This window comes from Dromiciops gliroides, chromosome 2, assembly GCF_019393635.1.
Source record: "Dromiciops gliroides isolate mDroGli1 chromosome 2, mDroGli1.pri, whole genome shotgun sequence".
Lineage (NCBI taxonomy): Eukaryota > Metazoa > Chordata > Mammalia > Microbiotheria > Microbiotheriidae > Dromiciops > Dromiciops gliroides.
This window is the reverse complement of record NC_057862.1, coordinates 36,925,044-36,950,826: the sequence shown is the minus strand read 5'-3', so window position 1 is coordinate 36,950,826 and position 25,783 is coordinate 36,925,044. Positions and strand designations below refer to the sequence as shown.

At 48.2% G+C, this 25,783-nt stretch overlaps 1 protein-coding gene across 1 annotated transcript in view; it reads left to right on the top strand.

Moving 5' to 3' along the window:
• ADAMTS7 (ADAM metallopeptidase with thrombospondin type 1 motif 7) overlaps positions 1-25,783 on the top strand; it is a 168,948-nt gene that overhangs the window by 95,930 nt on the left and 47,235 nt on the right. The window contains exons 11-15 of the mRNA XM_043985901.1: positions 2,697-2,842; positions 17,350-17,519; positions 18,883-19,016; positions 23,272-23,392; positions 25,321-25,565. Coding sequence (XP_043841836.1) covers positions 2,697-2,842; positions 17,350-17,519; positions 18,883-19,016; positions 23,272-23,392; positions 25,321-25,565 — 816 coding nt within the window. The remainder of the gene's footprint in view (positions 1-2,696; positions 2,843-17,349; positions 17,520-18,882; positions 19,017-23,271; positions 23,393-25,320; positions 25,566-25,783) is intronic.

Here is a 25,783-nt window from a genome sequence, read left to right as displayed (position 1 = left end):
TGGCCTCACTTCTGAGTACCCGTGTCCTCGACCTGATCTCAGCCTGGTAGAAAAGACTCTAAGAACGAACTCATATGTGTGAATAAAGGCCTAGCGTGTGCCTTAATCCAAAGGGTCAGATGATGACTGGGTCCTTGGTACCATGAGAAACCTGTGTCAGAGGTTGGAAATAGATGGAAGGTAGAGGTTTGGAAATACACGCATACCCCCCTCCCCACCCCAATAGAATAGGACATTCCTTGCGATGAGTACCTTCTAGTTAAATTAAAACAGATCGTCCCACTGGCCACTTCTGAAAGGGCCCCGTCTCATCCGTGCACCTCTCACCCAAGTGCCATCTTGCACCTTCTCTGCTGAGTAGAAGGCGGCACCACCGTTTGGCAATGAAGCAGTCGTGTTTTCCCTATGCTATTATGCGCATTGTGCAAATTGTCCTTCCCTACGCCTTCATTTCCCAAGCACCAACCCTGTTTTTAATGAATTCCTTGCCTGAGAAAAAACAAGTGGCTATTGACAGTCACGCTTGCCCTTCTCTCTAGAATGTTCTCCCAGGAGATGTGGCCTCTGCTAGCTCCTCTCTGCTCACGTGTGCCCCTTCTCTCTGTGCTGCTTATCTGCAGTGCGCTGATTCACATGTTAATTTTCTTTTTCTCCACTAACTCCGTGTGTGTGTGTGTGTGTGTGTGTGTGTGGTGGGCTTCCTGCTTCCCCCTTCTGTCCCATAACTGACACCCACCCACCTGTTTCATCTACCTCCAGTCTCCTGTCTCCCTCCCACCAGCACTGCCCCCAGTGTCACCGACTTCTCTGACACTGCATCTACCCATTTAACACCTTCAGTTGCCTTCACCTTTTTCCCCCGGGGCAACCAGGATCCATATGGGAGTCCACCCCACTGCTCTTTGTTCTCAGGGCATCTCCGCCTGCCCTGCCCACAGAGCTATGAGAGACATCCTCCCCCACCCATGGGGCCACCCACCATTGTTCCCCATTACCCCCACACTCAGCCTGGGATGCTGGCCAGCCACTTCAAATGCCCCTACCAGCTCCCTGTTCCCATCCCTACCATCCCATCAGACAGCGCTGACAGCTTTTCATAGATACCATGTATGCCCAAGAGCTGCCTTCCGGCCCGGAGCTTAAGATTGAGTCAAACCTGCCCAGTACTGGTCTGCCAAGTCAAACAGCAGACTGCACGATTGGAGGGGAGAAACTCCCCTAAGAGGCCACAAGTCTGGGGATTTCAGCACCCAATGACCCCTGACCCAGCCCCAGCCACGTGAGCTGGGATGACCCAGAGGGTCCAGGTAAGGACGGAGGTGCCACTGCCCATGTGATGCAGTCATCACTGGATAAGTGAAGGTCTTGAAGGGACCTTTAAGGTCATCCTGTCCAGCTCATTCCTCTTATGGATGAAGAAACTGCCCCAGAGAAATGGAGGGACTCAGTACCCTGAGGTGTACTTGGCTAGGAAGCGCAAACCAAAGATTTAAACCCAGTTCTGCTTGACCCCAAGTACTGCACTGCCTCTCATTAGCCAGCCTCTCCACATTCTCTGTGCTCCAGACCTCAGGTCACGTGCCACAGGGCCCAGGCCACGAGAAATCCCTAGAGACAGATAGGGGGACAACACGCCCATTGACACAGAGGGGAAGCCGCCAAGTAACCAAGGCCTCTGGAGCTTCACTATTCGGTAACAAGGGCCTCACCCAAGCCTCTTGTCCAGAAGCTAAGCGCCAGCAGGGTCTTAAACAGTCAGAGCAGGGAGAATCCTCAGAGGTGATCTAGCCCAAACTCTTCATTTTTCAGGCCCAACAAAGGAGAGACTTGACTTGTCTGTGGCAGAGTTGGGACCAGGGCTATACCGAGGGTGGGGCAATCGGGCCTTTATCCTGGAGGGCCACAATTTAAAGGCCACTGAGAGCACTTGACTTGTAGGTAGAAACAACTGACTTTAAATCGGCAAGGACATTTAATTATGATAGGTTCTTTCCCCAGCTGACTATATCCCTAAGTGAAAACCTCCAAGACCCCCTGACTCCGCCTTACTCTCTCACTCTGTGGGGTGGCCTCACCCCTTCTGACCTTCGGTTCCAGGATCTCTATAACGCTAAGAGTGCCATAGAGGAGACTAGTATCACCAGGGATGAGGTTTTTGCCTGGACACCATCCCCTCCACCCCCAATGAAGTCTGCGTTGGCCTCCCCCAGTGGATCTTGGCCCAAGGGACAGAATTGCTCTGTCTGGCTCTGCTCTAATTTTACCTTTTTTTCTTTAAAAGAAAATCTAAAAACTGTTTTATTTCCATTCTTTTATTTTAAAAAGTAGCTATAACTTTCTACTTACTCCCAACCCCAACAGAACCCTCCCTTGTAACAAGTTAGTATAGTTTAAGAAAAACAAATCATTACATTGGCCATCTCTGACAGCATATGCCCCATTCTGCTCCCTAGTCCACCACCTCTCCCCCAAGAGATAAGGTCTCAGAGTTCTGAAGGGTTTTGGTCTTGTTTTTCTTTACATTATTTGTTGTAAATTGTTTTACTCAAGCACCAGTCTTATCATTAATCCCCAGACTGAGAAAAATTGGGCCTGAACAGTTGGGTGTAGAAATAATCCCTCTTTCCTCCCCTTGGAGATACCGCTTCTCCAACTCCTCATGCTCACACGTGCCCCTTCTCTGTGCCTCTCGGCAGTGGTGTTTCAATGGGGAGTGCGTGTCTGTGGGCTTCCGGCCCGACGCTGTGGATGGTGCCTGGGCCGGCTGGAGCTCCTGGTCAAGCTGCTCCCGAAGCTGTGGCGTGGGCGTGCAGAGTTCGGAGAGACGGTGCAGCAACCCCACGTAAGAGCCGAGCTTTGTTTTAGGGGTCAGGGGGGCATCAAAGGAGGGAAGGCGTGCCGTTCAGTCTTGGAGACTGGGAGTTCTATAAGCTCCCTGGCATGGGCAGTCCCTCCACCAGGGCTGATTGCAGTCTATTGGTATCTTCTTAACTTGAGTGCTTCTTGTCTGCGCCCTTTTCCATTCATCATAGGATCCCAGATCTGAGCTGGAAGGAACTTTAGAGTTCATCTAGTCTGGCCCCCCATTTTAAAGATGAAGTCATCAAGGCCCAGTTTACCCAAGGTCACATGGGCAGTAAAGGGCTGGGTTGGACTGGAGGATCCCTAATGTTCTTTCTAGCTATAAATCCCACAATCCGTCTCTCAGCCCATGTTAGCAGTGCCCAGTTCACCAGCTTTCAGCCCAGGCTTCTCTGCTTTGTTGTCACCAAGGCTTTATAGAGAAGAATGCTTACCTCATGCCTGACCCTATGCTGGGACCTGTGGGAGGTGGGAGGTGGAGATGCTCAGAGACAGGGTTCATGTGCAGGAAACAGAGGGAGCAAGGGGTGGGGGCTGTGCATGTGCAGGGGCCGGGGGTGGTCATAGACTAATGGTGAAAGGCAGAGGAGCTGGGTGCGGATAGAGGAGGTCCCACCCAGCAAGGCCTCCTGGAGAAGGCAGCCACCATGAGGACCTGACCTCTTTGGCCAGCCTCCTGTGGCCAGGCCTTCCAACACCGCTGTCAATGGTTATGCACATGGTGTCTTGGAGTCCAGCCCCTACCTCCATCTTTTAGAGGTAGCATAAAGAGCACTGGCCTAGGAATTAAGGGACCTGGATTCAAATCCCACCTCTGATCACTGCAACATATGTGACCTGAGCCTCACCTCAATTTCTTCATCTGTATAAAGAGGACGGGAGTCTGGACCACCTTTCAAGTCCTGTGACCCACTCTGTCCCTGATGCATTCTGGGACCTGGAGTGAGTCAGTTCCCATCTCTGGTCCCCAGTCATCTTAGGGCACATCTCGTGACTTCTCCAGGCCTCAGTTTGCTTATCTGGACAGAGCACCAGACTTGGAGCCATGAAGACTTGGGTTGAAATCCCACTTCAGATATCTACTAGTCATAATGAACAACTCACCTGACCTTCTGAACCTCAGTTTCCTCGTCTGTAAAATAAAAAGGTTGATCTCAACAGCCTCTAAGACAGAGGATGTAAACTCTTTTTGTGTCCTGGACGCCTTTGGCCTCTGGTGAAGTGTACAGATCTCTACATGTTATTGCCTATATTTCATAATTGAAAACAAATGGGGCAGCTAGGTGGCGCAGTGAATAGAGCACCAGCCCTGGATTCAGGAGTACTTGAGTTCAAATCCGGCCTCAGTCACTTAACACTTCCTAGCTGTGTGACCCTGGGCAAGTCATTTAACCCCAATTGCCTCACTAAAAACAAAACAAAACAAAACAAACAAACAAAAGAAAACAAATACTAAATCCTCCTTAGACTTCAGGAAAAATCAAGATAGTATTTTCTCCCATCTGAGTTCAAAGACCCCTGGAATCCTCTTCTCAGACCCCAGGTCTAAGCTCTCTTTCAGTAACAATCATAAGCAGCTGTCATAGCAATTGAAAGTTTACACAGAACTTTATAAATGTTTTCTAATTTGGTCCTCACTACAACCGTGGGAGTAAGATGCTATCAGTATCCCCACTTTACAGATAAGGAAACTGAGGCAGGCAGCAATCATTTAACCTCTGTGTTCTTAAATGACTTATCCAGGGTCATATAGCTCAGAGGTGTCTGAGGTAGGATTTGAAGTTGAGTCTTTCCAGCTCCAGGTCCAATGCTATGTTTAAGGAGCCACCTAGCTACCTGGTATTAGGTTTATAGTAGATGACCTTTGGGGTTCCCATTCAGTTCTAAATCTAGGTCCCTGTAATTGCGCTATATAATCTCCAAGTGGGATTACAGCAATCTTTCCGGCCTCTTCCAGCTCTGATAATTGGGATCTTAGGGTTCCTCCCTCAGAGCAAGGAAGCCCCCCTTTTTCCTTGGCCCTCATCTGTCTGTCTGTGTTTGACACACAATGATTCCTGATTAGGCCAGGCAGGAAGTGCTGGAGATAGGCTTCAGAGAGGAGGCTTGGCTATCAGCGCTGGAGGCTGCCCTTCCCCCTTTGGTCCATCCTGGGCCAGACTCTGGCTCCCTAAGCCCCCTGAGAGCAGCCTGGGTGGCCTCTATCTTCCTCGGATTCCAGGGGCTGCACATGCATTGTAGATTGTGTTTTAAGCAGTGACGCTGGCTTTAATCTGCTTAGTATCTGTCCGTGGGTATGAAGGCTGCACTGGGTCCCTGGAATGTCACCTCCCTGACATCCTGAAGCAATTGGTCTCCACTGACTGTCGGTCAACATTCCCAGGTCTGTGCTCTGAGTAAGCCTTGCCTTCCCGCTGTGAGATCCTAAGATCTCCAGGGCTGGGCTCTGTGCCTCCTGGGACATGAGTGAGCCGGAGAGGGCCTGGGGAGACAGGAGAGCTGGGCTCTCCTCCCCACCCAGCCCCTAAGTCACTCTGGGATTGAGACTCGGTTTCCCCATATGGAAAGCAGAAGGGCTTGGCTGGATAATGTTCTCATTCAGGATTGTATGAGTTGACCTCAAGGACAACTGAGGCCAGAGAGGAAGAGATGCCCTGAGCAGCAGTCGGGACTCACAGCCAGGGTCTGGGATGTCTAGGACAGGGCTGTGAGGAGCCCACATCACAGCAGCTAAGGGAGCAGCAAGGCACAGAGTCATGGTCTTTATCCCCCCTCCCACCATTTGCTCCCAGCTCAAGGATGAACCTACCGGGATCAGAAGGAGCCTTTGAAGGGAGCTCCTTCACCCTCCAGCTTCACCCCTTCCCCGAGGCCACTTTTCCAAATACTCTTAGGGGAAATGATGGAAAGAATATTGGCTCTGGAGTTAGTGGGCTGGGGTTCAAATCCCACCCATTCTGATTACCAGCTATATGACCTCAGACAAGTCACTTTGACCACACCTTGGTAGCACTGTGCATAGAGTGCCAGATTTGAAGTCAGACTTGAGTTAGGACCCTGCCTCAGATGCTTCCGAGCTATGTGCCCCTGAACAAGTCACTTAAATCCTGCCTGCCTCAGTTTCTTCATCTGTAAAATGGGGTTATAATAGCACCTACCTCCCAGGGTGGTTGTGAGGATTGAATGGGATAATATCATGAAAGCGATTAGCATAGTGGCTGCTTGATAAATGTTTATTGAATTAGTGAGCTGATCTCATGACCTTTGAGCACTCATGACAAGGTGCCCCTTCCTTTCCTCTGGATGACTCATTAGGGCATTGGGGGTGGGGAGCAACATTACATTGGGCTACATGGGGTCTTTGCCTGAGAAGGAAGGGTCACTACTGCTGGATGGTGTTTTCTGGTGGGAACATCAGTGGATGAGAGACAGACAGAAGAGAAAGAGAGAGATGGAGAGAGAGTCAGAGAGACACACACACAGAGACAGACAGAGAGACAGAGATGGAGAGAGGTGGGAATCCAATTAGCCTCATTAGCTGTTCCAACTTTAGGCCATCCTCTCCCTTCCACCTCCACCCTCTAGCTGATCTTGCAGGGGGGAGGAGTTTACACTTTTTGTTCTGTTTTGTTTTGTTTTTGTGGGACAGTGAGGGTTAAGTGACTTGCCTAGGGTCACAGAGCTGGATTTGAACTCAGGTCCTCCTGAATGCAGGGCCAGTGCTTTATCCACTGTGCTACCTAGCTGCCCCAAGACAAGTTATTATTTTAAGTTTTTTGTTTGTTTATTTGTTTGGTTTTTGCTTTTTGGTTTTTTGCAGGGCAATGAGGGTTAAGTGACTTGCCCAGGGTCACACAGCTAGTATGTGTCAAGTGTCTGAGGCTGGATTTGAACTCAGGTCCTCCCGAATCCAGGGGGTTACACTTTTTCATGGGGGGTTTTAGGGACCTTCCTCACCTGTAGAGCTTGGAGGGAGACTAGAAATCAATTAAAGTGACAGGATCTTGTGGGAGAGAGAGCCCTGGGTTTGGAGTCAGAGAACTGAGTTGAAATCCTTCTCATTCACTTATTGCCCTGTGACTCTGGGCAAGCCACTCTCTGGGCCTCAGTTGCCTTATCTGTTAAATTGGGACTTTGGAACCGATGCCTTCTGGGGTCCCTGTCGGCTCTCAGTCTGTGCTGTGATTTCTGGGCGATTTGAAACAAAACCCTTCTCTCTTGGCTACCATTTCCTCATCTGCCAAAGAAGAGGGTCATTGTCGGCTCTGGAATTCAGCTCGCCACACAGAATCCTGGGACGTCAGAGGCTGGGGCACCGCTGAGATCAGCTGGTCCACCCCCTTTATTTTACTGATGGAGAAGAGATGGCCTCTGGGACCCCTTCCTGCGCTTATGCTAATCAGTCATTTAAGGAAGCATGCCATTGGCCAGCAAGGTCAGGAAATGCTGTCACTTAATCCTAAAAATAGGATGCTGGGGTGACCGAGGGCAGATTCCTCTAGCCCAGCCCCTTGCCCCGGTGCCCCTGTGCCTCTGCTCTCTGCCCTGGCTCATAGGCCCCTTCCCTCATCTCCCTGCTGGAGGCTTAGATCCCTTCTCGCTGCCAGTGGCCCCAGCTCCTTGTTCGGGCTCCCTGCCTTACTCATGCCCAGTGTTCTAGACTGGTGGAGCAGAGCAGGGGCATGAGCAGACAAACCATCTCAGCTGGATTTGGGGGTCAAGGTCCCAGTGCTACCATTTGCCATGCCCCAGGCAGGAGAGGGCCAGCCATGGGCTGACGGCCCAAGGCCTGTCCTTAGGCACATGACACACTGGCTGGCAGCCCTCTCTCCGGGGAACTGTTTGTTTTGGCTCCTATGGGAGGGGGGATATTTTGGTCCCGGGCCATTCCAGCTGGACCAGCTGTGGGACGGAGGATCCACTTCCCTCCTGGAAGGGCTCAGCATAAGAGACTGTTTGGAGAAATGTCAGCTTTCCTTGAGAGCAGCTCTCTAGGAGTCAGGAAGAAGCAGCATCCCCTTTGGGGCTCTCCTGTATAGGCTAACGACGAGTCCCACATTTTTGATCCAAAATTAATATGAAAAGTACTTTGAGGGGCAGCTAGGTGGTGCAGTGGATAGAGCACCGGCCCTGGAATCAGGAGGACCTGAGTTCAAATCTGGCCTCAGACACTTGACACTTACTAGCTGTGTGACCCTGGGCAAGTCACTTAACCCCAGTTGCCTCACCAAAAAAAAAAAAAAAGTACTTTGACGTCCACTCTCATAAGGTCAGTGGGGCAACAATCATCACACCTGTTTTACAGAGTAGAAAACCAAGGCCCAGAAAGGGCAAGTGGTTTGTCTAAAGCTGGGACTCGAACTCTGGCCTCCCAACTCCAAATACTACCAGTGTGACCTTGGGATAGTCACTTATCTCTCTGGGTCTCAGTTTCCTCATCTGTAAAATGAGGGAGTTAGACTAGAGGGCCTCTGGGGTCCCTCCTGCCTCTGTGAACCTTAAGAAAGGAATGGATGACCCAAGGTGGTGTAGAGTCATCACCCTAAATCCTGGGCGCTGGACTTCATAATGGTTTAATGGAAGAATGGCAGATGACAGAAATCATTCAGTCCAGCACCCTCCTTCTGCATGGGAAACAACAGAGACCTGGCAAGGGCAAGTGCCCAGACTGGAACCCAGGACTCCTAATTCCTAGACCTAAGATCTTTCCCCAGAACCAAGGAAAGAAGAAAAAACAATGTCTAATTGATGTTTTCCCTTTCTTTACCTGGTTCACTGCCCAATGACTCCACCCAACCACGGCCCAGTAGAACCCGACTCTTTGACTTTGTAAAGTGGAGCAAACAAATGAACGTGTTGGCCGTGTCTGACCACGCTTCCTTCTGCCCTTACATCCACCTTCTCTGGCCTGCCTTGCTTCCTGCCTCCCTGTCAAACCTTCATCCCAGATCCAGGGCAGCTAAAGGAGCACAAGAGGCCCCTTAGGCCTCACCATCCTGTGAAAGCTGCTTCTTCAAGGTCCCATTATTGGGGGAACTCCTGCTGGGGCAGATATCAACCAGTCTACAACTTAGTAGATAGGTCTATAACTAGACTTTACTAGTCTATAACCTAGTAGCCTATAATTTAACTAGTCTATAAGTTAGTAGTCTAGAACTTAACCAGTCTAGAACTTAGATAAGTCCATAACCTAGTATATATACTTAACTAGTCTATAACTTAGTAGTCTATGACTTAACCAGTCTAGAACTTAGTAGTCTATAACTTTACTAGTCTATAACCTAGTAGTCTATAAACTTAACTAGTCTATAACTTAGATAAGTCCATAACTTAGTATATATACTTAACTATTCTATAACTTAGTAGTCTATGACTCAACCAGTCTGTAACTTAGTAGATAAATCTATAATTTAGTAGTCTATAACTTAGTAGATAAGTCTATAACTTTACTAGTCTATAACCTAGTCATCTATAATTTAACTAGTTTGTAAGTTAGCAGTCTATAACTTAACCAGTCTATAACTTAGTAGATAAGTCTATAACCTAGTAGTCTATGACTTAACTAGTTTAGAACTTAACCAGTCCAGAACTTAGTAGATAAGCCTATAATGTAATAGTCTATGACTTAACCAGTCTAGAACTTAGTAGATAAGTCTAGAACTTAGTAGTCTATTACATAAACAATCTAGAACTAAGTCTATAACTTAAGCAGTTTTAGGAGGTAAAGCTTAGGGAGTTGGCAGGTGGCCAGAGAGGTTAAACACAGCAAACTTGGAGGTTGGATTTGAACCCAAGTCTTCTCTATCCTGTGGACCTCTTGTCTCTCATGATGCCTTCAGGTTATATACCAGTCAGTGAGCATTTATTAAGTACCTACTATGTGCCCACATTTTATTGGGTGCTGAGGATACAGACAAAAACAAATCATTTCCTCAAAAAATCGTCATGGATTCTGCCGGGCGACGTTTTCCACAGTCCCACCACACACAGGCTCTTGGGCTCTAGAGTGTTCTAGAGAGATGAGCCGCATCCTGGGACAGATGGTAGGGCTAACCCAGTTCTCATTTTACACATGGTGAAATGGAGGTGAATCATTTCACCTCTCCCGGAGTCTCTGTTTGCTCACTTGAGAAAGGGAGGCCTGGCACCCGATGATCTCCCAGGGCGCTTTCCGGTGGAAATCCTATAATCAGAGGGAACCGCTCCCCACCCCCCACCCCCCTACCCACCCCCCAGCCAGACGTGGAATGCTGGTGGCCTCTCCACAGCAGCCTCCTTTAATGTGGCTTCTTTGTAGCCCTGGGGAGGGGGAGGAGGGACTAAACAAGGGCTCCTCTCTTCCAGAGCTGGGTCAGGGTCCCATTTGTTCTGGGGTGAGGTTGGAAAGCTCCACTGCCTCTCTCTCTCTTTCCACCCCTCCCCCAAGGTCGTAGGAACACGTGCGTGCGTAGCTTATTGGGGGTCGAGAATCGCCCCTCCCCCCAGTTCTGAATCTCCTGTTGTACAGTGCCCCGCCCACCTTGGAGAGGTGTCTTCCACAGCTGTGCCCCTAAGACCCGGAGGTCATGCTCACAATATGTGCATTCATAAGAAGCCACATAAAAGGAATTCCTCCATGGGCCCTTGGCAGCTGCCCACCTTGCCTACCCCTAGTGCCGGCTCTGCTCTCTTCCTGGGCTGAGATTTGCCTTTTTCTCCAGGCGGGTGGCATGCATCCAGCTAGGGGACGGGTGCTGGACAGGCGGAGGAGGTGAAAGGAAGCCACTCTGGCCATCTGTGTGGCTACCCCATTGAGAATTTCCTGAGGGCAGCAGCCGGGACGGGGGCTCCCTCCTGGAAGTCGGGGCAGTCGGGCTGAATGTAAGGGAGACGGCCGCTTCCATCGGGAAGCCCCTGAGGGCCGGTGGGTGATCCAAAGGGAACAGGGCAGGCAGGAGGTGCACAGCCAGGCAGGAAGTGCACAGCTGGAGGGACCTCCATCCCGCTGACTTAAGCCAACCTTCCAAGAGGCCGCCCAGCCTCTCATAGAGGGTCAGAGCACTATAGAGCGAGAGCTGGAAGGTCTTCTGGTCTATCCCCGCACTTTACAGACAAGGAAACTGAGGCCTGACTTGCCCAAGGTCACCCAGCAGATCTGGGATTCAAACTCGGGTGCTGTATTCTCTTCAGGGGACCCCAGAGGTGATGTCTCTTGGGACCCCAAGCCCAGACAGAAGCCAGTGCTCTTGTCTCACTTGGTCCTATTAGCTTCTTACCCTGTAGATAGGCCCTGTCCCCCTATCCTCAACTCCGACCCATATCCCTTTTGCCCTTCCTTCTTTCCCATTTTTCTTGCCTATTGATAACAATTCTGGGGATTTCCTCACAACAACCTGTTGTAAATAGTGCCAGTATTTGGGGAAGGAAGGTGGCAGAGAGTCTGGCTCTGGGATTTCATTCATGTGCAGGATCTACCAGTTTGGAAACACCTTCTACCAGCTTGGCTGCCAACTCCTCTGCAATAGACAGCTAGCTGGTCCAGTGGACAGAGCATTGAGCCTGCACTCAGGAAGATCTGAGTTCAGATCTGACCTCAGGTGCTGACTATCTATGTGACCCTGGCCAAGTCACTTAGCCTTTCTCTGCCTCAGTTTCCTCCTCTATTAAGTGGGTATCATAATAGCAGCTGCCTCCTAGGGTTGTTGTGAGGACTAAATGAAATATTTGTAAAGGACTTCAAATAATAATTAGTACATAGTAGGCTCTATATAAATGTTAGCTACTGTTATTATTATTAGTCTAAGGGAGCTGCCAGGAATAGTTTGGCGCTAAGAGACTTCGCCACGTCCCCACCATCTAGGACTAGGACCAGGTTTCTCTGACACCCCAAGGCTGCCAACCCCATGTCAGCCTTGATACCTTCGATGCCGCTGCATCTCTTGTGCAAGTATCGCTCTGTCCATTTGGCAGATGGTGGAACAGAAGTCCGGGACACGAAGCAGCCACTGACTTCCTCAAGGTCCCACAGCCAGTAAGGCCTCACGAACTCCAAGGACGATGTTCTTTCCACTCGACCTCTGGGTCTCTCCCAGGACTGGCCCGATTCCATCCACAGCAGCCCCATCCCTCCCCCCACCTCTGGCCTGTGTCATTGTGGTTCTGTTCAGGAAATGGCCTTGGCCTAGGAAATACTCAATTAAGTTGTTTTACCATTCCTGGGAGGGCTTCACCTAATTCCATTTAATACAGTCAGACCACACTAAGTGAGAATGATGATGGTAATAACTCACATCTCATGGTGCTTAGCATATAGTGAGCCCTTGGGAAATGCTTTTGCATTCATTCATTCATTCATTCATTCATTCATTCATTCATTCATTCATTCATTCTCAGTGTTTCACTGTGCATAGCCATTAGTTCATTTGATGGATGAGATGGATGAAGCATGGGGAGTATTACCCTTGTTTTGTACATGAAGAAACAGGTTAAGCTTACCTTTAACTCAAACCTGGGTCTTCTGGAATTTTCTTCCTTTCTACATCTTTCCTTCCTTCTTTCCTTCCTTCCTTGCTTCCTTCCTCCCTTGCTTCCTTCCTTCCTCCCTTCCTCCCTCCCTCCCACAGTCAGAGTTAAGTGGCTTGCCCTGGGTCACACAACTAGTAAGTTTCTGAGGCTGGATTTGAACTCGGGTCCTGCTGACTCCAGGGCTGGTGCTCCATCCACTGCATCATCTAGCTGCCCCTTCATATAGTAATTTTCTGAGCTGGGAAGGACTGCAGAAGTCCTCTCCTCTAGAACACTGTTAAAGAGCTAAAAGATCTCTGAGGAGGGGGGAGCTCACTACCTTTCCAAGCAGCCTGTTCCACTTCAGGATAACTTTTAATTGTTGGTAACAACCACCCAAATTAGGACAGGTCTCATTCTTATTTCAAGCCAAAATCTACATCCCCATCACTTGACCTCAACTGTGGCCTGCCAGGGGCCTGACAAAACAAGGTCTAATCCCTCTGCCCCGTGAGAGCCCTGACACCCCATGACATCTGAGGGAGGCAGCATGCCTCATACAGAGGAAATGTCACTGGCAGATCCCAGCTCTGATGCTCGCTAGCTGTGTGACCTTGGGTTAGTCACGTGCTTATTGGACCTCAGCTTTCTTATCTGCCAGATGGGTTTATAGATGATTTCTGAGGTCCCTTGAGCTCTAGCTCTCTGTTCCCATGAGTTGTTTGGGGAAGGATCAGAAATGTGGAGCTTTTGGGAGACAACAATTCTAGAATTCTGAAGACAGAACTTCATTGGATCTAAAACTAAATTGGATATTTAATAAAAAGGTGATACATTCATGGAAATGTTTTATGTCAAAAAAAAAAAGAAAGACTTTTTCAGCACTCCCTAAGTACAGGGCCCTGGGCTCAGTCCTGGGGGTACAAACATTTAAAAAATGATATTGTCAGGGGGCAGCGAGGTGGCGCAGTGGATAAAACACCAGCCCAGGATTCAGGAGGACCTGAGTTCAAATTTGGCCTCAGACACTTGACACTTACTAGCTTAGCTCTGTGACTCTGGGCAAGTCACTTAACCCTCATTGCCCCACCCCACCCCCAAAAAAAGATACTATCCCTGGCCTCAAGGAGCTGACAGTCTCATAAGGGAGAGATACAACATATATACAGAACGGTACCATACACAATCAAGTTTGTTGGGGGGCAACATTCTCAAAGAACAGTCCACTAAGGGAGAGATCATTTTTTTCAGCCCCTTTCTATGACTTCTCCCATTAGAATGTAAGCTTCTTGAGGGCAGGGGTTGGGGTTTTTTTTAGCCCTTTTCCCATATCCTCTGCACTTAACCCAGTGACTGAAATAATAAGTGCTCAGTAAAGGCTTGCTGACTAACTGATGATATATGACGAACAGGCAGGATGGATTAATGGAGAGCTAGCGTCAAAATTAACTTTGTTAACTTAACCAAGTACAATTCTCTCCTCTGACACGTTGGTGTGACCTTGGGCAAGTCACTTAACCTTTAAATGCTCTAGGCCGACGGGGATCAAACTAAGAAAAATGGGACCACTACATAAGGATCCCTGTGGGCCACATATTGAGAAAACCACATGTTAGTATTATCTATGTTCTGTTGTATTTTTATTTATTTTGTTAAATGTTTCCCAAATATATTTTCTTCTGGCTCTTGGGGCTGTGTGCTGGACACCTCTGCTCTGGGAGAGTCTCTAAGATGATAAATTGTAAAGCAGGTAGGGGCCTGGTCTAGGTGATCTCTAAAATGCCTTCCCACTCAGACTGTTCTGAGTCAGCTCCATCCCAGCATCCTCGGCTGCATGTGGTGGGATGGCTCACTGCTTGAAATACCAAGGCCCAGGTGCCTCTGGGGAGGGCAGGGAGGGGGAGAAGGGAGGCAGTGTCCACCTGTGGTCATTCTCATGAGCTTGGCCCCAGCTTCATGGCTCCAGACAGGCCGGCCTTGCCTAGAAAGCAGGTCACCCCTGAATACTCCATTGTTTCAGGGGTCACGGAGGAAATGCCCTGCTCAGCTGTGCCTCTGTTGGGGGAGGCCTGACATGGGTATGCAGACAGCCCCCCCCCAGTCCAGGGGAGAAGAGCAGAGGGTCTTTGTCTCAAGGATCAAGACCCCTTCCTCTCTCTCTCCCCTCCTCACCCAACCCGGATGAGCCAGCTGGGCTCAGAGATGGGCCACATCACTCCCAGAACACAGGGTGGTCTATGAGGAGGGTCATTCCCCAGGCAGGCTCAGCCCCGTTCCATCCCCATCCAGGACCGGGAATGGAGGGAGTTAGTTTGAGGCAACGCCCTGCCCCCCAAAGATGTCCAGGGGGCTCGAAAGTGTCAAGGAACCAGGAAGCATGAGCTCATGGAAAGCTCACCAAACACAGAGTCAGTTGAATGCAGCCGGGCGACCTTGGGAAGGAAGGTCACCGCTACTCCTCTGTGCCTCATCTGTAAACTGAGAGGACTGGGTCTTCAGGGTCCTCCCAGCTCTGCCATTCTATGATGTCATTCCCAGAACCCCCAGACCCTTAGCTTGGCATTGAAAGCCCCCTCCCCAGTCTTCTCTTTCTGTCGTTAGCTCATCTTGTCCCACGTCTGTCCAAACGTCTTGCCATCCCCTGAGCACATCTGCCATTATCTCACCCATGAGCCTTCCTTCACCCCCTCCCTTTTTTGCCCAATAAATTAATAAATGAATGAAAAAGCACCTCTCAAGTGATTACAACATGCCAGGGGCTATGTAACCTGTGTTTCCAAGCCCAGGTGAAATGGCACCTCTTCCCTGAAGCCTGACCAGATTTCCCAATGAATCCATCAGTCAACAATCATTTATTTATTTTGGGTTTTTTGGGGGGGGTTTTTGTAAGGCAGTGGGGGTTAAGTGGCTTGCCCAGGGTCACACAGCTAATAAGTGTCAAGCGTCTGAGGCCGGATTTGAACTCAGGTACTCCTGAATCCAGGGCCAGTGCTTTATCCACTGCACCACCTAGCTGTCCCAACAATCATTTATTTATTAAGCCCTTTACTATGTACCAGGGGCTATGCTAAGCACTTGATATATCTCTATCTCTATCTCTATCTCTATCTCTATCTCTATCTCTATCTCTATCTCTATCTCTATCTCTATCTCTATCTCTATCTCTATCTCTATCTCTATCTCTATCTCTATCTCTATCTCTATCTCTATCTCTATCTCTATCGGTGTGAACAGGATTGGCCTTGCCCTTTGGGGAGCTCTCCTCGTACTTCGTCCCACCTCCCCCAAACCACATTTGGACGGTTGGACTTGTTTCCCAGGCTGACCCCACTGGCCACCCATTTGTGAGCTCAGGATCCAGTTTTACTTCTCTCTCTGTCCCTGTCAGTACCCAGCCCTTGGCCTGGAATAGGATAATAGTAATAACCATAATTGTAGCAATAAATAATCATAACAATAAGCAGCATTTTTGAGATTTATAAAATGCTTTACAAACATATCTCATCCAATCCTCACAATAACCCTGGAAGGTTGGTGCTACTATTATCTCCATTTTGCTGATGAGCAAGCTGAGTCAGACGGGTTAAGTTACTTGCTGGCCCAGGGTCCCATAACTAGTAAATGTCTGAGGCAGGATTTGAACTCAGGTCTCCTTCACTCCACATCCTAAGTACCCTATCACCTAGGCCACCAGCAGCCTCAAATGCTAAGTACTACTCATAGGATTGTAGAATTATAGAGGGTTAGGACTAGAAAGGATCTTTTGAGACAACTCATTGTTCCCCTTGATGTATGCTATATTCCAGGACAACTGAACTACTCATTGGGCTTTCCATTTCCCACCACCGCATCTTTGCACAAGCAGGTCAGATTATCGTGCTTTCTTTCAAAAAAAAAATACTTCTGGGGGCAGCTAGGTGGAGCAGTAGATAAAGCACCAGCCCTGGATTCAGGAGGACCTGAGTTCAAATCCGACCTCAGACATTTGATACATACTGGCTGTGTGACCCTGGGCAAGTCACTTAAACCTCATTGCCATGCAAAAAAAAAAAAAAAAACAAGAAAGAAAGAAAGAAAGAAAAATATACTCCATAAAAAGAGAAAAAGGGCCAATATGCACAAAAATATTTATAGTATCTCTTTTTGTGGTGATACAGAACCAGAAATAATTGGAGAATGTCTAAACAAATTATAGTCTAGGAATGTGATGAAATACTGTTGTACTAGAGGAAACTGTGAAGGGGGTGGTTTCAGAGAATCCTGGGAAGACTTGTATGAACTGATTCAGGGTGAAGTAAACACATCCGAGAGAACAATTTATACCGTAATAACAATTCTGTAAAAACAATTTGGAAAGAATTAAGAACTTTGATCGACACAATGTCTACCTGTGATCCTAGAGGACCAATGTCACCACCCTGGTAAACACATTTTTTGGACATGGCCCAGTATAGAAATATGCTTTGCTTGACAATACATATCCATTATAAAGGTTATGGTTTTCTTCTTTTTTATCCTGTGGAGTGGGAGGGGTATAGGAGGGAGAGAAAATAGTGTTAACTGAAAAAAATTAATTTGTATTTTTTTGTTTTTAATGTAACTTTTCCTATTAAAATTTTTTCAATTGACAAGCATTTATTTTCTCTCCTTTCCATCCCCTCTCCACTAGAAAAAAAGAAAACCCTTGAAATAATTATGCTTAGCCAAGAAAAACAAAATTTGACATTGTCCGTGTCTAAAAATGGGTGTCCCATTCTGCATCTCAAGTCCTTCATCTCCCTTGATCTGATGGTAGGTAGCATGTGTCTCAACATCAGTCCTCTGCAGTTCTGGTTTTTCAAGCCTTCTCCTCCGTTAGATTGTCAGTTCCTTGCGGGCAGGGACTGTTTGTCTTTCTATCTTCAGTGCCTGGCATGGTGTAGCCACTTAGCATATGATGATTGATTAATTGGTTTGTCTTGTGATTCTCTTTGTTTCTCCTCTCTCTTATTCCTCTCTGCCCAGGCCCAAGTATGGCGGCAAGTACTGTGTCGGAGAACGGAAGCGCTTCCGCTTGTGCAGCATCCAGGCCTGCCCTGCTGACCGGCCCTCCTTTCGCCACATCCAGTGCAGCCAGTTTGATGCCATGCCTTACAAGGGAGAACAGTACAAGTGGGTTCCTGTGTCTAATCACAGTAAGTCCCCTTCAGACACTGTGGCTGGATCTCTTAAGTAGCATCTCTCCCTCTCCTGAGCCTCAGACCCTGGAGCTGAGGTTCTAAAGACCTAGGCCATTTTTGCTCCACATCGCACCCTGGTACCGATGCACCCCCAAAGGGTCGTCCATCCTCTATCACTCCCTGGTGTCGGAGTCTGAGAGGAGAGGTAGTCGCTATTTTGAAAACGTATGGATTTCTTTTTTTGTAGCCTTGCAGATAGCTACTGGCCTGGCCCAAATTGTGCTGCATTAGTTTAATGCCTTTATTAAGGGGTTGCTTGCCCAGAAGTTTAACCATACACAGAGAGTAAGAAAGAAACAGTCCTTAAAAAAGAAAAGAAAAGAAAAGAAACAGTCTTTGACCTCAAGAAGCTATTATGTTTTTTTGTTTTGTTTTTAGCTATTATGTTTTTTTACAATTTTCAGTTGTGTTCGACTCTCTGTGACCCGTCCTCCTTTTGGGGTTTTCTTGGCAAAGATAATGGAGTGATTTTCCCTTTCCTTCTCCAGCTCATTTTACAGATGAGGAAACTGACGCAAATGGTTAAGTAACTTGTCCAGGGTCACACAGATAATGCAGCAATAGAGTCAGGAAGATAAGTTCAAATCCTGCCTCAGACACTTACTACCTGTAACTTTGAGCAAGTCACTTGAAGTTCCTTCATCTGTAAAAATGGAGATAATAAATAACAACACCTCCCCTTGCTATGAGGATCAAATGAGAATAACAGGCAAATGCTTTGCAAACTTTAAAGCACTTTATAAATGCTAGCAGTTATTATTGTTATTAATTATTGTCATTTTAATCAATAAATAAACATTTATTAAGTACCTACTATGTGCTGGGCACTGTGCTAAGTGCTATCTGCTTATGTTCTCAGGGGAATGTTTGGTTTTTTTTCCCTGAGCTGGTAAAAATTCTGATGAGAGGCAGCATGGCCTAGTGGTTAGAGAGTCTGCTCTGGAGCCAGAAAGCCTCTGACTATACAGTCTGTGGGAATCTGGTTGAGTCCCTTCACCTACTGATGTTCCAGAAATCTCTCTCTAAGATGATAATAGGCAGAGAAGGTACCTCCTTGCACTGACAGAAGAAGTGTCCTTCCTTAAGAAGTCACAGGTCCAGTTAAAATCCAAATTGGCCCTTTTTTTTTTGCTGAGTTACTTAGAAACCTTCTGCCCTGCTTGGTTGGGAATGCCTAAGTCTTCCTCTCCTCACTGACCCACACCATCAGATTCCTAGAAATGGGCTCCTTCTCCTGGCTCACATCTTGGGGGATGCCCTTCAGGGCTGGTCGGTCCTTTCTGATCTCTCGCTTCTCTCTCTGGATCCATCCCCATAGTTAATCCCTGTGAGCTGCACTGCCGGCCTGCAAATGAGTATTTTGCAATTAAGCTTCGAGACGCTGTCGTGGACGGGACTCCTTGCTTCGAAGGGAACACCAGTCGTGACTTATGCATTAACGGAATCTGCAAGGTATGCCCCCGCCTCTGTGGGCCCAGGCCCCCACAGGCTCAGGGGCAGAAGGAGTGGGAGGGGAAGCCATGAGCAGCATGAGACACCCTTCCCTGAGAAGGCAGGGTCTCTCCCCAGCTGCTGTGGTGGCTGAGTGTCCAGGGGCTTGGGCCTCAGGCACTTCCTGTCCTGGGCTCCGCACTGCCTGGGTGGCCAAGACCCAACAACATTATGAATGTTTTCAGCTCATGAAGACCAACCACTAAGGTATGGAAGGGCTGGGATCATAGAAAAGCCCAAGCACCCGGACAACTGAATGCTTTTCAAGTATCCCAAATAGTTCAACTACAGTAACCCTGGGTCCTTCATGGATATGTGTGAGATTCCCCATGCCAGCCCCAAAGGGAAGACAAAGAGAAGTCAGGCCCCTGTCTCCAGGGAACCCTCGGTCTCACCCAGGACGCAAGATCCATGCAATAATCTCAAGGATGGCAGCTAGGTGGCGCAGTGGATAGAGCACTGGCCCTGGAGTCAGGAGGACCTGAGTTCAAATCCAGCCTCAAACACTTGACACTTACTAGCTGTGTGACCCTGGGCAAGTCACTTAACCCCAATTGCCTCACCAAAAAAAATATAATAATAATAATAATAATAATAATCATCATCATCATCATCATCATCATCATCATCTCAAGGAACAGGACATGATTTCCTCATTGTACTTGGAGCCACGATTAGAATACACAACCCAGTCTGGTCCCATAGGAAGAGCATTCCATTTAGAGTCTCGGGTCCTGGCTTCCAGGTATGGCTTTGCCACCCGTGTGACCTTGGGCAAGGCACTGAAGCTCTCTGGACCTCGGTTTCCCCAACTGTGAGATGAGGGAGTTGCACTAGAAACCTTTCTTGGGGAGTGGGGAACCAGACCTGTGATGTCATTAGAGTAGAGTATTCCTAGTGGGGAAGTTTCCTTCCATCCATGCAGATTGATACCTCCTCTATAACTTGCAGTCTTACAGAATTCCTAGGGACACTGTGAGCATAAATGACTTGTCCAAGGTCATACAGCCAATACAGGTTAGAGAACTGAGCTGAAGTCATCCAGACTCAAACCCTAGCCCCAGCCCTAAGCCATTTCCCCAGAGTCCTTCTCACTGGGTGTTTCTCAAAGGTATCTTCTATCCCCCAATCTTACCCTCCTATTCAGAAGGCTGCCTTTACTGATCCTTGGACAGGTCTCGCCTCTTTGGGCCTCCTTTCCTCATCAGGGATTAAATAACCTCTCCAGCCCCTCCCAGCTCGAAATCTAAGCTCTTTTGAGACTGAGAATGACCTCTTGGCTGGATTGGCCAATAAACAACACTAAGTGAATCATCTGGGTCTCATGGATTTCCCTGCAGTCCCTAGAGGAAATGGGAGCTGGGGAGGACAGGATGGCAGGTGGGGAGGCAGCTTAGTTAATGAGAAGAGTGTTGGTCCTAGAAGCAGAAGCCCTGGGTTTGAATCTCACCCTTATTACTCATTAGCTTTATGACCTTGTACAAGTTCCTCAGAGCCTCCATCTCTTCATGTGCCAAAGCTGGTCTCTGAGGCCTTTTCTAGCTCAGAAATAGAAAGTCTGGTCCCTGGTCCCTAAGACTGGAAAAACCATTTCACACAACGGAAAAACACCCAAACAGATAAAAAGCCAACTTTGTAGTGTAAAGGTGGCTGAGTTGGGCTTTTTTTTTTTCTGATAAAGGATCTGTGGGCAGCAGGTTGAGGGCAGGGCAGAGAAGGAGGGGGGGAGGGGGAGGAGGCCAGGAGGCCAGATTTACCCGAAGCCTTCTTTCTTTGGTAGTTCCTCTAGCAATAGGGGATGGGATGAGAGAACCAAAAAACCCAAACTAAAGCCTCTCTGCTCTAAGGAACCTCAGAGACCACCCAGTCTGAACCATTCCATGTTCTCTGAGCAGGGATCCATGTCCATTGCTGGAATCCTCTAGCAATGGGAAAGTCACTACCTCCCGGGACAGCCCCATTTCACTATGGGACACCCTTGGCAGTTAAAGAACATTTTCTTTGGTTAATGTTTTCTTTAATTTCTTTAGGATGGCTTTAGGGGGATCCCAGTGAGCTCAACCGAGGCAGATCTGCAGCTTAATTGTATTAGATTTTGCTTGGTGTATTAGAAGGTTCTATAGCCAGGATGAGTCAGAGGTAGACTGTGAGACAAGATCTTCCTGGCTCCAAGGCCCCCTCTCTATCTACTGAGCCACACTGCCCCTCTAGGCTCCCTTTTAAGAAGCATCATTGGTCAGCTAGGTGGCCCAGTGGATAGAGCAACGGCCCTGGATTCAGGAGGACCTGAGTTCAAATCTGGCCTCAGACACTTAATACTTACTAGCTGTGTGACCCTGGGCAAGTCACTTAACCCCAATTGCCTCACACCCAAAAAAAAAAGAAGAAGAAGAAGAAGTGGCTCCTACTAGAGTAAAATACACACATCTCTGTCTGGAATTTAAATCCTTTACAAGCTAGCTCTCCAGACTGATTTTCCATTACTCCCCCTCATAGACTCCATGTTCCAGAGAAACTGTCCTATTTGCCTTTGCTTCTACACTCCTGTCTTCATGCCTTTACACGGTCTTCCCCCCACCTCCCGACCTGGAATGCCCTTCTTCCTCATCTTTGCCTCTGGATCATAGTCCAGAGAGTGTGAGAAAGCAGCCAGAAAGCCACCTTCCACCAGTGCCATCCTGCCATGAGGTCAAACACTGGGTGGGGACTCGGGGTGAATCCTTGTAATGACTGTGAGAGGAGGTGGAGAAAGGAGAGGGGCTGGGCCCCATGAGCAAAGGGATAATGAGGGTGAGATGGGATTTAAGAGTGAGACAGGAAGAATCATCAGAGAGGAGATTCTTGGGCATTTCCCAGATGGAAACTCCAGCTGGTGGTGGTTGTTGGGGTTGGGATGTTAAGCCTAAAAAGCTGAAAAGTAATATTAGCTAACATTTATCTTGTGCTTACTCTGTGCCGGGCCCTGTGCTAAGACCTTTATGATTGTGATCCCACTTGATGCTCACAACAACCCTGGGAGATGGGTGTTATTATTATTCCCATTTTATAGTTGAGGAAATTGAGTCAACCAGAGCTTGTCACCCAGTTAGTAAGTGTCTGAGGCTATATTTGAACTCAGATTGGCCCTGTACTAGTGACCTCTCCCTCCTTTGGGTCCTCTGTTACCCATCCCGCTTCCTACACTCTAGGGCCAGAGGGACTCCATGAAAAGTTCTACTTAGGACGTAAGTAGGAGCCACACATTCCTTCCAGCTCCAACATTCTGTGAGATGCATTAGGGGGTGAGGGTGCGGCAGGGCAGCGCAGTAGGATTAGATATTTGGGGGTGGAAATGCTGGACTTAGCATAGGGAGTCTTGAGATTAGAATCCCAGTTCTGAAGCCACTAGCTTTGTCTTAATGGGCGAATCACAACCTCTCCAGGCTTCAGTGTCTTCTTCCGTAGAATGAGGAGAATAATAGTAGCATGACCTTCCACCCACCTGAGGGTTGTGGGGACGGTGCTTTGTAGCTCTCCAAACACTCAAAATGAATCATTCTTCAAACGATTGATTATCCTTTGTTCATCTACCTGAGTTTGTATGTGTTTGTGGACCCCTATTAACTCTCGGATCAAATCTCTTCTCCTCTGTTTGATATTTAAAGCCCTTCCCAGTCTGGGTCCTTCTTACTTTTTCAGTCTTACTACGTTCCCTCCTCCACATACTCTGCAGTCTGGCTTTCTTGCTGTTCCTCACACACGATGATCCATTTCCCATCTCTGCCCTTGCACTGACTGATCCCTAGTCCTGAAATGCTCTCCAGGACTCTTACCTCAAGTGCCCCTTTATGTATGACATCTTTCCTGCTCCTCCCAGCTGCTAGCATCTTCCTTTCTACCCAATCCCTCCCTCACCCCCCACAAGTTACCTTGGATCGCTTTTGTATGCGTTTAATATGTAACTGTGTGTGAGAGTGTGCATGTTGTCTCCTCCATTAGACTGTAAGCTTTTTGGAGGCAGAGGCTTGTGTCTTCATTTCCCGAGGGCCTGGCACACAGTAGGTACTTAATCACTGCTTCTTGACTGACTGCTCCTCCCACCATTGCAGAGGACCTGCCAGTCCCACGCTGATGAGGTGGGAGCCCATCTGGGCTGAGAGGCAGAACCAGAGAGGCTCATGGGAAGGGTGAGGGAAGGTCCATCGGGCAATGACCTCCATGGCCGGCTGTGTTTCAGAATGTAGGCTGTGACTATGAGATTGACTCCAATGCCATTGAGGACCGGTGTGGCGTGTGCCACGGGGACGGCTCCACCTGTGAGACGGTGAAGAAGACTTTTGATGAGACTGAAGGCCTGGGTAAGAGGCGGGGTGGGGGTGAAGAAGCAGAGGTCTGTGGTAGAGGACAGGGCAGCTTTCTCTGTTGTCACCCACAATTCAAAAAAGGCACTGGATCCCCGGGGTAGCCCAGCTCTTCCTCCCTTGATTTAGAGCAGTGTTTCTCAAAGTGTGGTCCAGGACCCTTGGGGGTCCTTGAGGCCCTTTCAGGGGGTCCTTGAGGTAAAAACTTTTCATAATAACACCAAGATATTTTAATGTCTGATAAAGTAAATATTGATTGACAAGACCCACATAACCAAAAGCAAGCTCTTTGGGGGCATCTCAACCACTTGTAATAGTGCAAAGGGGACCCGAGGCCTCACAAAGTTTGAGAACTAATGATTTAGAACAAGTCATTTATGACTGATTGCCTAGAAGCCTCCACAAAAGCATCTGGTCCAAATCTCTCTTCAGGCCTTGTCCCCTGAGCAGATGGCTCCTCTGTCTATTTCACTGAACCTTCCATCTGCACATCCTCATTTCTTCTTCACACCTAAAAACTCATCTTCATCCATCTCCCTCCAACCTCAGAACGATCCCCTGGAGACAAAGGAACTGAGTTCAGATTTTACCTCTGACGCTTATTACCTGTGTGACCCTGGGTAAATCACATCCCTTCCCCAGGCCTCAGTTTCCTTACCTGTCAAAATGAGGGGGTTGGACTACATGGCCTCCAAGGTCCTTCCCTGTGCTTCCTCCTTCTCGGTTTTCTCTTCTCCCTCAGTTTTTGTGACTCATCTCTCCTGTTTCCCCTCTTACCTCTCTGTCCCTTCTTGGTCTCCTTCATTGGTCTCCTAATTGCTCTGTCCTCAGTTCTCCTGGTTTTCTGTCTGTTTTCATTCTTGTTCACTTTTATGGTTCCAATGATCACCCCTCTGCAGGTGACTTCCACATTTACATGGCCAGCCCCGATTACTCTCATCTGTTGGCCACTTTCAGTTGGATATCTTGCCATCAATCTACTCATACTGTACCAAACTGAACTTATTGTCCTTTCCCCCAAACTGGCTCTTTCTTCCTTATTTGTGTTAAAGACACCACCCTACTACTTGAAGTCATCCATGCTGAACATCTCTGAATCATCATTGACACTTCCTTCTCCCTCACCCCGCCCCCCGCATCCAATCAGCTGCCACATTTTGTCAATCCCACCTCAATCTACAATCCTAAATTCTTACCCAATTGTCATGGATGCCTCCACAGGACCCCTAGTTTTCCATCTCTTTCTTTTTCTCTGTCGTTCTCCATTTCCCATCCCCTCTCTCTAGCTTTCCAACCATCTCATCAAAATTTTGTGTTAAAAGCCAGTTTTTTTAGTGACCACCCCATTAAGAATCCCAAGGTCAGCCATGTTGCTTCTGTGCATTTCAGAAAGCCAGCCTCCTCTTTCTGGACTGACCTGAAACATCCCAGGTCTCCCTTCTGGGGTTGATTCTTGTAGAAATAAGCTTCTCTCCCTTCCTCTGAGTTACTCTCTGGAATCCCTCTCATGTGGGCCCTAGCTCCTACAAGCTGAATGAAGAAGGAGGGTTAATGCATACTTTTAAAAAACAAACCACAAATTACGGAAGTCTGCAGTTTCATGTACAGTCATTTTTTAAATTCTTATTTGTTTGTTTTTGGTTTTGGTCACTAAGTTTAGAATTTTTTTAGAAGCGTGGCCTTTACCAGGGGCATGTAGGGAGCAAAACCTCCAGTGCAAGGGGGGAGAGTTGAGAGAGGGATTTCAGGCCTCCACCAGTGAGAGGGGAAGGAATGGGGTGGAGCCAGGACACCCAAGGGTTTTCTCAGTTACTCTGAAATCACATCTTTTTGGGTGGGTACCATCCTTGCCCGTGGGTGGATGGAAAGAAGGGATGTTCAGATGGATTTCTCTCTAGCTGAAGGAATTCTTGAACCCTTTACAGGGTACGTGGACATTGGGCTGATCCCGGCAGGAGCAAGAGAGATCCGGATCGAGGAGGTCGCTGAGGCAGCCAACTTCCTGGCGCTGAGGAGCGAGGATCCGGAGAAGTATTTCCTAAATGGTGGGTGGACCATCCAGTGGAATGGCGACTACAAAGTGGCGGGGACCACCTTCACATATGAGAGGAATGGCAACTGGGAGAATCTCACATCCCCAGGCCCCACCTGGGAACCGATTTGGATTCAGGTATTTCCATACCTTACTCTGGAGAGTCCATTGCAAGGGGGGCCCTGTACTGGGTACCAGGAGAGGATTACAGATGCTACAGCCATTACTCTTTTTTTCGATGGGGCAATGAGGGTTAAGTGACTTGCCCAGGGTCACACAGCCAGTACATGTCAAGTGTCTGAAGTCGGATTTGAACTCAGGTCCTCCTGAATCCAGGGCCAGTGCTTTATCCACTG